The sequence below is a fragment of the Acomys minous genome (assembly GCF_964271855.1).
Source record: "Acomys minous genome assembly, chromosome: 13".
Classification (NCBI taxonomy): domain Eukaryota; kingdom Metazoa; phylum Chordata; class Mammalia; order Rodentia; family Muridae; genus Acomys; species Acomys minous.
The window spans coordinates 17,097,621-17,110,025 of NC_140495.1; the positions used below are offsets into that span (position 1 = coordinate 17,097,621).

The 12,405-nt window shown below is 46.5% G+C and overlaps 1 protein-coding gene across 1 annotated transcript in view; it reads left to right on the forward strand.

Moving 5' to 3' along the window:
• The window catches only part of LOC311580798 (collagen alpha-4(VI) chain-like), a gene marked incomplete at its 3' end in the record, with an annotated part of 112,166 nt that overhangs the window by 41,491 nt on the left and 58,270 nt on the right, over positions 1-12,405 (forward strand). The window contains exons 13-16 of the mRNA XM_084752513.1: positions 2,213-2,266; positions 5,983-6,054; positions 7,642-7,668; positions 8,951-8,995. Of these exons, the coding sequence (XP_084608639.1) occupies positions 2,213-2,266; positions 5,983-6,054; positions 7,642-7,668; positions 8,951-8,995 (198 nt within the window). The remainder of the gene's footprint in view (positions 1-2,212; positions 2,267-5,982; positions 6,055-7,641; positions 7,669-8,950; positions 8,996-12,405) is intronic.

Below are 12,405 nucleotides of genomic sequence, written 5' to 3' on the forward strand. Positions count from 1 at the left end.
CCTTCGAGAACCTTGTTGTTTTACACATGCGATCTTGAAGTTCTGAGAGTGGACAATGCTCTCTCTAAGTTGTGCAGTATGAAAAGGCATTTAAGAATGAAACTCCTGTGTTAATCTGACTTCACCATAGTCTATTATTTCTACCTTATAATCCTGCCTTTTCTATATTTATTTCAATTCATTTTAAATTTATTTTTAAATTACATTTATTTACTTGTGTGCATGTGGATAGGCACATGTGCAGTGTGGCCTAGAGCTTGCTCTGTGTACCAGGCTGGCCTTGAAGCCACATAGATCTGCCTGTCTCTTTCTCCCAAGTGGTGGGCTTAAAGGTGTGCACCATGCCCAGCCTAGGTCATCAGTCTGTTCGCTTTAATTTTTGAGATGGTCTTTTTCTGAACCTGGAGTTTTCTCGTTGACTCTGTCAGCCAACTGGCCAGAAAGCTGCAGAGTCCTCCATTTTCCACCTCCCCAGAGCAGAGATCACAAGCATGTGCTGTCACACCCCACTGTATGGGTGCCGAGGCTCGAAGCCAGGCCCCAGCCTTATGGGATGGGCACTCCACCCACCGAGCCACCTCCCAGCCCCGCTTTATGGTTATTTGACAGATGCAGTCACAGATCCTACCTCTGCCCGGGAGTCTCTACTCACCAAAGAGTTGCCCATCCAGCATCTTTTTTTCCCCTTCTTTAGTAAATGCTTTTTTCCCCCTCCTACCATTCTTTTCACAGCGTTAAACTTTGAGAAACAGTCAGTCACTGCTTTCATGCAGTGGTTGGTTGGCTTGGTTGACACTTGGAAGGAAGACTAGCTCACGGTAAAGCACCTCAGGTATTCAGGGCTGGCCAGGTCCCAAGGGTCCCTGCTCTTAGGAACCAAAGTTTTGTGACAGGTGCAGAGCCTCAAGTCTGATTGAGCTGAACCAAAGGCATCAGCTTTGACACTGTCCTTCAGCTCTCTAGGCAGCTAGGATGACCTTAAGCTAGGATGTGTGCCATCATACTTGGCTGAAATGAGTTCTCTTTTTTTAATTTGGAAGATTTAATTTTATTATTAACTGTATGCATGCATCCATGCCTATTTTGCGTGTTTTGATTCTTCTGGCTTTAGTTCCCAAGTACCAGGATTAACGGTGTGCATCACCAGGCTTGGTTTATGCAGGGCTGGGGATTGAACTCAGGGTCCATTGCATGCCAGGCAAGCACTCTACCAACTGAGCTACATACCCAGTCCTAGAAAGACTTCTTGGAAAAGAAATTGAAGTTAGGCCTTACAAACAGGCTTCTCTCTCATATTCTTTAATATTTAGACGAGATGACTGAGTTTGGGGACCTTTTACCGTGTGCGTGGCGCCTTAGTGACCAAGTCTCCAATGCCAGCATCAGGAGGGTTAGAAAAGGTTGACTTTCCTGCTTGGTTAGACTTGAACTTGGCTATATTGAATTTTACAAAGAAAGCACATCTCACTGATCCTACTGGGGAATTAGGCTAAATAAACAAATCTACCTTTAAAATGGCAAGCCAACATTCCTTAGGATGATACAATTTCTGAGCTTAAAACTGAAGAAGAAGAAGAAGAAGAAGAAGAAGAAGAAGAAGAAGAAGAAGAAGAAGAAGACTAAACAGTTGAGTCAGAAGTAAACCCTTGTAAGTAATCTGAGGCATGACCTTTGCAATTGTTTTTAAAGCAAGGTCAAAGACCTGTTTAGGAATAAAACTTTTCTTTCCCCTTTAAACTTTAAACTAGAATCTGGTCTTGGTTTGAGTTTTCCCGGTAGAGTGGCTTAAAGGCATTGTGGAGTCAGAGCAACGATCTGCTGAGCCAGACACACAAGCTAGGCGTGGTGGTGCACACCTTTAATCCCAGCACTCAGGGAGGAAAGAGGCAGGCGGATCGCTGTGAGCCAGCCTGCTCTACAAAGTGAGTCCAGGACAGCCAAGTCTGTACAGAGAAACCCTATTTTGAAGGACAAAAAACCCAAACCAAACCAAAAAACCAAAACCACACAAACAAACAAACAAACAAACAAACAAGGCCAAGAGTCTCCATTTCTGTGCACCTCCTCCAATAGCCAGTGGAGTTTTCAGTAACATGTGGACCTGCTGAGACCAGGCTGTCTCATAACAGCACTTACATTATTTTGCACAGACTTGAGAAACAATGAAGAATCTAGAGTCCAAGTCACCGATTTCAGTTCCTTGTTTTCTCAGGGAGAGAGGGGTTTGGACGGGCTTCCTGGCCATCTCGGTGAAGAGGGCGACTCTGTGAGTACACATCTTTCCCCTTCTCCCCTTCCCTTCCCTGTCTCATCGCCTCTGCTACTTGTTAACCGTCGCTAACCTGAGGAGACCTGTACTCTTATCAAGCCACGCATGATTATGACTGCTATAACAAGACGAGCTGGAGAGAAACCAAGTCCGTCCTCACTGTACAATGCAATCATGGAGTTCTTTTTTTTGGGGGGTGGCAGCGAAGGTTCTAGAGTTATGGCGAACCACTGAAAGTTTGCATAAGGCCATTTGTTTACTAGTGAAGAAAACATGCATGTTAGAGAGGCAACTGTGAGGCAGGGGAGCCGGATTTTCATCCCATCCCAACGATACCGGGAAGACGTAAGAATTCCATGGTTTCCAGCTGATTTTTTTTTTTAAACAGTCCTTTGTCCCATGAGCCTATTTTAAAGGTGATTTGCAGGAACGCCATTGGTTGTCAAGCTTTCTGGTCTCAACACATTGTCCTACTCTTTGCTACACTCCTGCTTCATTGAGATTTAATTGACGGATGGGATTGCATTGCCTAAGGTGTGTAATGTACACTCTGATGGTTTCATGTGTTGTGAAAGTTATCATACAATGGAGGCCATGGGCAGGCTGGCCACATGGCAGCCAGCACTTTTTCTGGTGTGTAGGGAGAACACTCAGGAGCAATCTCCTTCGAGAATTTCAAGCAGCTTATATTGTGTTCTTAATTGTAGCTGCTATGCTGTGTATTAGAGCCTATGACCTACTCACTTCAAATCGAGTTTACACCTTCTTGCCAATGGCTCGCTAGTGCCCCATCCTTTGGTCTTTATGCTCTTAACAAGTACCAAGGACTTCAAAGACTTTTTGATATATTTTGTGTGTGTGTGTGTGTGTGTGTGTGTGTGTGTGTGTGTGTGTGTGTGGTGTTGGAGATTGAACCTAGGACCTTGTTCATGGACAAGTGCTCTGTCTCTCAGCCTCTCCCAGCTTTGGATATCTACTCTGTGATATCTACTCTATTCTAAAGTTAGAGCTGAGAGAGTTTTATTTACTTATTTCATAATGACAAACCCCCCACAATGGATTAATATGCATGAAAAATTACTTTATGAAAAATTAACATATTTGACAGAACAAAAAGCATTAGCACAAAAAGAACAGTGTTTTACATATTTAGCTTTTAGGAGGCAGCTGGGTTTGCATACCGGCTTCTGTCTGTCGCTTGCTCTAGTACCACGTGGCTCTCCCCTCCGCCTCGCACTCGGGCAAGACTGAGAGCTCAAAATAGAAAATAACATTGGTGTGTAATTGGGAAAAGTACCTACTCTACATACAAGTGTAGATATTTTTTCTGTTCCACCAGTTTTTTAAAAAATTATTTTATTTGTGTTAGTGTTTTGCCAGCAGGTGTTTCTCTAGGCTGTGTATGTACCTGGTCCTCACAGAAGCCAGAAAAGGGTGTTAGGTTCCCTGGAGCTGGACTTACAGACATTTGTGAGCTGCCATATCGGTGCTGGGATCTGAACCTGGATCCTCTGGAAAAGCAGCCAGTGCTCTTAACTGCTGAGCAACCCATCCTGCCCCACCGCCTGTTACTCTGAACATCTAAACTGTCTGAGTGTAGAAGATAGGCAGACATTAAAGGAAACATGTAGCTGCCAGGACTTGTGAAAACCAATCTACTTTGCAATTTTGGGAGAATTGCTCAGTGCTCCCCACTCGTGCTCCCTCACCCCGACTTCACCACCTTCCTCCCCCATTTCTACGGTAAGCACAGTCTTACTGAACACAAATGTGAGTTCTTGCTATTTCACTTAGGAATAACAAAATTATTCTTTCTAATTTTTGATGATGTTTGAAATGTCCTTTCAATGCTATTTTTATTATATGTGTGGGATGGGCTGAAGAGCGGGACCCACGTCAGATGTGTGGAAAGTCCCCACAGCTCATTTACAGCCCTTGGATTTCAGTCCACTAGGATGGCTCAGGCCTTGTCTGGCTAGGGAAATAGTTTTATTCTCCATCTCAGTTTTTCTAAAATCGTAACAGCCAAGACATTTTTATAGACTTTTAGGACAGAGTTAGAAATATAATATAAGGGGCATTTGTAATGTTGTTTTATTGTAGCACTATAAGGAGGATAAGATGAAACGAATGGAGCCTATTTTAATAATATATTACTTTCACTCAACATCCTTAAACAGTTCAACATAATTCAGAATATATAACATATAAATCAACAAGATACCTAGCTTAAAAATATGCTGTCTTCCACATCTGCTGTTTTTATGTGCATTTCTCTTTGGAGTAGACACCTTTTGAGAGCTTAGTTACCACTGTGGCTGGAACTACTGCGTTTGATAGAACAGTGCTCACCAGTAATATTTCCTTCAAAGTGTGTGTGTGTGTGTGTGTATTCATGTATATGTGTGTATATATATGTGTGTGTATATATTCATGTATATGTGTACGTATGTTTATGTGTGTATGTATTTGTGTGTATGTGTGTGTGTATTCATGCATCTGTGTGTATGTGTGTATGTGTGTGTATGTATTCATGCATATGTGTGTGTGTGTGTGTGTGTGTGTGTGTGTGTGTGTGTGTGTGTATGTGTGTCGCATGGAGCTCACTTCAGGACTGGGTTCTCTTCTTCTATTTTGTGGAGGCAGGATCTCCATTGTTCATGCATGCATACTTTGGCCAAGTGGCTTGGAAGCCTCCAGACAATTCTACCTCTGCCTCCTGTCTTGCTGCCTGGGTGCTGGGATTAGCTATTCATACCACAGCGTTGGCTTTTTACATGGGTGCTGGGGACTCAGCTCATCAGCTTCTTTTGCCCACGGAGGGAGAGTCATCTCTCCAACCTTTCATGTTTGATGTAATTTCTTACAAGGGAAGATGACTTCGCTGTGTGTTGTCCTCTGACTAGCTCTTAATATAATTTTTTTTTCTAAAAATGTTCAGGCTTTCCTGATTGATTTCAGAGTTATCTTTGTAGATGGAATGCTATCAGAGGTGTGATATGTGATATGTGATATTTGTCAGTTCAAGTGGAACATGTCTAGGGACGAACAATTTATTTGTCTGGATATCTCTTTAAGTAACTGGTCTTCCCTCTCCCAAGCACACCCTCCAACTCAGTGGTGTAAGGTAACATTCTGAGGCTGGAGGGGTGGCCCAGTGGGCAAAGTGCCTGCTGTGCAATCATGAGAACGTGAGTTGGGATCCCAGAGCTCATATAAACCCACTCCACACCTAAGTAAGATGCACACAAAGGTGATTTCCCCAAGCACTAGAAGGATAATAAGGGGACGATTAGGTGTTCTCAACAACAACAAAAAAGTTACTGAGGTAAGGAGGTGACAAATAGGGACCTTAGGGACAGGAAGGATGTCACTGACAACCAAATGTTAAAACAATGGTTCATTCTCTGTGAGACCACAGTTTGAGCTGTCTGAAGGGAATGTTGAGACAAACCTGAGGTTTGAATTCTCAAATTTTTCAGGGATAAGCATGTCAATTGGTTTCTTTGGGGCGGGGGGAGATGTAGTCTCAGCTTGGCAAGTTGATGAATTTATAATCTGGTGACTTTGTCAGTCGTGTCTGGTCAGGTGTTTGAAGGTGTGAAACTGTAAGGGCCGTCTGTTCCAGTCCCTTCGGTGGGCGTTGCTGCTGGTTTGAAGTGCTTTAGTATGGAGACAGTAGCTTGAGTATCTTCCTGTGTGTTTCACCGCAGGGACAGAGGGGTCCCCAGGGCCTTCCTGGACTGCGAGGTGAAGAGGGGTGCCCAGGTGTGAGAGGACCCAAGGTGAGTGTGGCCGGGAACTTTGAGACGCTTTGGCCTTTCGTGACTTCACGCCTTGAGGTGGGGAAACATCACGATCCCTCACCACCACTGTGGAAGTTTAGCTCCTAAGAAGGGTTGCCTGGAAGAGAAACCTGCAAGGCGTTTGCAGGGAGGTGACCCCAAGAGACCCAGGAGCTAATAAGTAATGATGTCAGACAGAGGGGAAGGAGACCTAAAAAGACAGTTACCAGATCCCGCCTGTGGGTAGAGCAGGTCTGTGCCGAGGAGCTCTGGTGGTCAGTTTTGAACGTGAACCCCAGCTCTGTCCACACAGATGGGAGGGGGCTGAGGGGTTTCACTCAAAATCCCACCGGGAAGAGTTGGGGCCCGGTTCTCAGGGGCATCTATTCCCTAGTACTTTAGCCTATCCTGCATTTGGGGAGAGCAGGCTCTGGTCCCAGAAAAAAAAAAAAAGATCCTTAAGACAAGAGTTGCCAGGTAGGCTTGAGAACCCCAAATTTAACATCTAAAGGGGAGAGGAACAGAACGCCCTCCCCCCTTAAATGGCTGTATTAAATGGCTCCAAGGCTTCTAGGATTGGAGGATCTCCTTCAATAAGTTCAGAAGGAATATCTACAACAATATAAAAGACTAAGGAGAGCTTTTCCAATGACACTGATTGTGTCCGCCGTGTGCCACCAAGGTGTTCTCTCAGTGACTCTGTCCTGTTGTTCCCAGAAACCTGTGCATGCTCGAGACCTGGTGTATCTTCAGCTTTGTCTGAAAAAAAAAAAAAAAACCATGATCCTTATAAATATAAGTGGTAGGCCACTACTCCCCGTACCGCTACTTTGCAGGTGTTTCAAGGCGCCATTTTCACCAGGCACAGGTTTTCTCCAAGTGAGATAACATGACTTTGTAAGTGAGTCAAGGGTTTAAAAAAATCTCAACAAGCCCAGCCCACCTCCCGACTCCAGTGTGTGGAAATACACCTAAGGTTTCACAGGAGCCAAGCAAGCACTCTGCCACTGAGCTATATACCTAGTCTTCAGCTCTTTTTTATCTTGGTTTTGATTAATATGGATGAACTGTATCTGAGAATGAAGTCTTATTTCAGTAGCTGCACGCAGGAGACACCAGTTGAACCTGAGCCCCACCCTAGCCCCGTGCTTTCTGCTCTGTCTCATCGCCTTCCCAACCTCTAGTGACCAATATTCTACATTTGGGTTGACTTTGCATTTTCACTTTTAAAAAAACTTCTGTAAATGTATTACTACTCTTTTTGTGACTAGCTTATTTCATTTAACACAGTGCCTTACACTTCCAAATGACAAAATGTTTTCTTTCTTTCTTTTTTAAACAGTTGAGTAACATCTCATTGTGTATCTATATCACATTAACAAAACAAAACAAAACAAAACAAAAACCATTCTTCCAATGATGGATACCCAGGTTGATTTCCTGGCTTGGATATTGTGAATTTTGATGTAATAAGTGCAGACATGCAGGGTTGTTGATGTTGTTTTTTTCTTTCCTTTTTGACATAGTAGCTTCACTCTTTTGGGTCTATTACACAACTTAATTATTTTTGTTTCTTCGTAACTCCAGGGAGCAAGAGGATTTTCAGGAGAGAAGGTAGGACTATCTTCCCTTTTCTTGCCCTGGGTGGCAGCACCATTGGGAGACACAGTCCTGAGTTTGTCCCTGTTCTATGGCTCGAGCGAAAAACCAAATTTATAGACAAGGAGGTAGACCCTGCCTGGTGGATAGGTGACTGTTTGGAAGATGGATATTTAAGTTCAAAGATTGTGACATATATTGCTATTTTTAAGCTTGGATAACTCGATAATAATTAATTGAACTACCATATCTATCACATGGTACTCTAAAAAGAGTTGGCCCTGAGTTCACAGTGTGGTGGGGAGAGTGGGGTCAGAATGTAGCAAATGGGGGTGGGGTGATAAAATGGGGTGTCACAATAAATAACTTTGAATCCAGATTTGGAGTCAAAGTCTCTATTTGTTCATTGATTTGCTCTAGAAATACACATTACATGGTCTCTATGTTCCCCTTACTACAATGGGGGGGGCATTTACAAAATGACAAAATAGACAAGAACTCAGGAGCTGATCTTACTCATGTGTTCTAGAAGCTTCCATCAGTTCCTGCGGCCTGTGGCAAACATGTCACATGAACTCCAGTTCAAGATCTCAATGTGCTTATTATTGTGTGCTAATTCAATTTTACTTGGGCTTAAAAAGAATTCCTTTAAACTTGATTTTCTTGGGTGGACAGTACGGATTAAACCCACTTTTCCATAGGTATGAAGTGGTTCTCATTTGGCTTACAAAATTCTGACTGTTTTTCTTCAAAAGATGCTGTGTATGTGTGCGTGCATGCGCACTTGTATTTTATTTATGTTTTAAGACAGGCTCTCACTATATAGCTCAGGCTGACTGAATGCTGGGTCCTCCTGCTTCAGACTCCTGGTTTCTGGGATGGCCAGCACCAGCTACAAGGGCCATTTTTTTTAATGTGACAGCCAATGGGAATGTTTCATCCAGTTTGGCAGAAAGCTTGCTCATCCTCAATGCAAAGTCACAAGAGTCTTTCTTACCTTTTCTTGCCGCACACGTGTGCCTCCCTCCTTCCATTTTTTACGTGTCTTCCTCTTCCTCCTTCTCCCCTGTCTATGTCCCCTGATTATTCTTCTGCCTGGAACTGTCTGGAAAAGCAGTAGGAAAGGCTTTTGGAAGACCAAATAGTCACTTTTTAGAGTGGGTGTGGAGGCCACATTGTTTCAGATGCTCTGTACTCTTCTGTCAGCTGAAAAAGAAATAGTAGCAGGGAAGTGAACTTGTAAGAAGCACCACCCACTCCCACCGCAGCTGCTCTCTTCTGCCCTTCCTCTCCACAGGGCAGCCCTGGCGAGGAAGGTGCTCCCGGCTTGGATGGAGAACAGGTATGGAACTACCTTGCTTTATATTTTCTGCCCTCTGCTATGGGATTATTTTATTTATTTGTGGTGTGTGTGTGTGTGTGTGTGTGTGTGTGTGTGTGTGTGTGTGTGTGTGTATGTGAGACTGTACACATGTCAGAGGTCAGGTTATAGGAATTTGTTCTCTCCTTTCACCTTGTGGGTGAATTCAGATAACCAGGCTTGGTAATAGGCAACAATCTTGCTATCTCCGCATCCACCCATCCATCTATCTATCTATCTATCTATCTATCTATCTATCTAGACAGGGGGGGTCTCCCTGTGTAGTCGTGACTGGACTAGAACTCACTCTGTAGACCAAGCTGGCCATCAACTCAGAGCTCCCCCAGATGTGCCTCCAGAGTGTGAGATTAACCACATCTGGTGCCTTATCTTTTCACTAACTACCTTCATTTCATCAAACCTTCCCTCTCACTTTTTTTTTTGAGACAGGGTTTCTCTGTGTATCCCTGGCTGTCCTGGACTTGCTTTGTAGACCAGGCTGGCCTCGAACTCACAGCGATCCACCTGTCTCTGCCTCCTGAGTGCTGGGATTAAAGGCGTGTGCCACCACACCTGGCTTCCCTCTCACTTCTGAGAAATATCTCATGTCAATATTATAAATAATTATATATAACTTTGCAAGAGTGATTTCTTAATTTGAAAACTTTATATTTTTCATTGGCGGACTGGGCTGAAGAACAACTTTCAATTCTTAAAAATCTTTTGTAATTTCATTACGTGCACACCACACACACACACACACACACACACACACACACACACCCCACACACACACGTACACTGTACTTTGATCATACATCCTCATTATCTTCCCTTATCTCCCCCATTCCCCAGAACCCCGCTTTTTTTCCAAGTCCCCTTCCTCTTTTCACGTCTTTTTGTCTATGGCCTTTTGGTCAGGCTCGCTTGCATAAACATGAGTCGGGCTCTTCATGTAAGCGAGGGCAGCGTCCCAGCTGCTATAACACTAAGGACTGTGATCCCACCTCACAGCAACCATTAGCCATAGAGCTTCCTGGAGAGGCTGTGGTCTCTCCATCCGTGATGGGAAGTTGCTGAGACCAGTCTCGTGCACATAGCTGCTGCCACGGCAATAGCCGCATTGCCGCTGTGCAGTAGCCGCGTTGCCATGGTGCAGTAGCCGCGTTGCCATGGTGCAGTAGCCGCGTTGCCATGGTGCAGTAGCCGCGTTGCTGCTGTGCAGTAGCCGCGTTGCTGCTGTGCAGTAGCCGCGTTGCCATGGTGCAGTAGCCGCGTTGCCATGGTGCAGTAGCCGCGTTGCTGCTGTGCAGTAGCCGCGTTGCCATGGTGCAGTAGCCACGTTGCCATGGTGCAGTAGCCGCATTGCTGCTGTGCAGTAGCCGCGTTGCCATGGTGCAGTAGCCGCGTTGCCATGGTGCAGTAGCCGCGTTGCTGCTGTGCAGTAGCCGCGTTGCCATGGTGCAGTAGCCGCGTTGCCATGGTGCAGTAGCCGCATTGCTGCTGTGCAGTAGCCGCGTTGCCATGGTGCAGTAGCCACGTTGCCATGGTGCAGTAGCCGCGTTGCTGCTGTGCAGTAGCTGCGTTGCTGCTGTGCAGTAGCCGCGTTGCCGCTGTGCAGTAGCCGCTGTGCAGTAGCCGCGTTGCCGCTGTGCAGTAGCCGCGTTGCCGCTGTGCAGTAGCCGCGTTGCCGCTGTGCAGTAGCCGCGTTGCCATGGTGCAGTAGCCGCGTTGCCATGGTGCAGTAGCCACGTTGCCATGGTGCAGTAGCCGCGTTGCTGCTGTGCAGTAGCCGCGTTGCCATGGTGCAGTAGCCGCGTTGCCATGGTGCAGTAGCCGCGTTGCTGCTGTGCAGTAGCCGCGTTGCCATGGTGCAGTAGCCACGTTGCCATGGTGCAGTAGCCGCATTGCTGCTGTGCAGTAGCCGCGTTGCCATGGTGCAGTAGCCGCGTTGCCATGGTGCAGTAGCCGCGTTGCCATGGTGCAGTAGCCGCGTTGCCATGGTGCAGTAGCCGCATTGCTGCTGTGCAGTAGCCGCGTTGCCATGGTGCAGTAGCCACGTTGCCATGGTGCAGTAGCCGCGTTGCTGCTGTGCAGTAGCCGCGTTGCTGCTGTGCAGTAGCCGCGTTGCCGCTGTGCAGTAGCCGCTGTGCAGTAGCCGCGTTGCCGCTGTGCAGTAGCCGCGTTGCCGCTGTGCAGTAGCCGCGTTGCCGCTGTGCAGTAGCCGCGTTGTCATGGTGCAGTAGCCGCGTTGCTGCTGTGCAGTAGCCGCGTTGCCATGGTGCAGTAGCCGCATTGCTGCTGTGCAGTAGCCGCATTGCCGCTGTGCAGTAGCCGCGTTGCCATGGTGCAGTAGCCACGTTGCCATGGTGCAGTAGCCGCATTGCCGCTGTGCAATAGCCGCGTTGCCATGGTGCAGTAGCCACGTTGCCATGGTGCAGTAGCCGCATTGCTGCTGTGCAGTAGCTGCGTTGCTGCTGTGCAGTAGCCGCGTTGCCGCTGTGCAGTAGCCGCTGTGCAGTAGCCGCGTTGCCGCTGTGCAGTAGCCGCGTTGCCGCTGTGCAGTAGCCGCATTCCCGCTGTGCAGTAGCCGCATTGCCGCTGTGCAGTAGCCGCGTTGCCGCTGTGCAGTAGCCGCGTTGCCATGGCGCAGTAGCCGCGTTGCCGCTGTGCAGTAGCCGCGTTGCCATGGTGCAGTAGCCGCGTTGCCATGGTGCAGTAGCCGCATTGCTGCTGTGCAGTAGCCGCGTTGCCATGGTGCAGTAGCCGCATTGCCGCTGTGCAGTAGCCGCATTGCTGCTGTGCAGTAGCCGCGTTGCCATGGCGCAGTAGCCATGTTGTGTCCAGAAGACAGCTTCATATAGCCCTCCTCACCATATTTTGCCTGTCACATTCCACCTGCTTCCTCTTTCACAGTGTTCCCTGAGCCTTGGGATGAAAAATAATCTTTTGTTTCACAGAGCTCACTCAGAGTATACCTTATAAAAATTTCAGCTAGTATGTAAAAATGATGGCATATTGATACATATTTGCTGGTATTTTTCGTTCTTATCCACTTCCCTCTCCCACTTTCCCTCCCCTTCCCCCTTGCTTCCCCTTTTCCACCACAAATAGTCCTCTCATCTGCTCTCACGTTAGCCTGGCGTAGGTACTGTTACGATGAGGACAGCTTTTCCTGATTAGTCATTTTAATGTGCACCGTCGACAGGGTTTTAACTCATCTGTTTGTCCTCATTCACATGCAAGGATCGTTGACTTTAGCCACCCCCTCCCAGCCTGTCTATTATTGTCCTGCAGTCTTTCCATCTTATATTTTGTTAAGTTCCAGCAGTTGGACACTAAAAAAAAAAAAAAAAGAAAGAAAGAAAGAAAGAAAAGATTTATATTGGTGT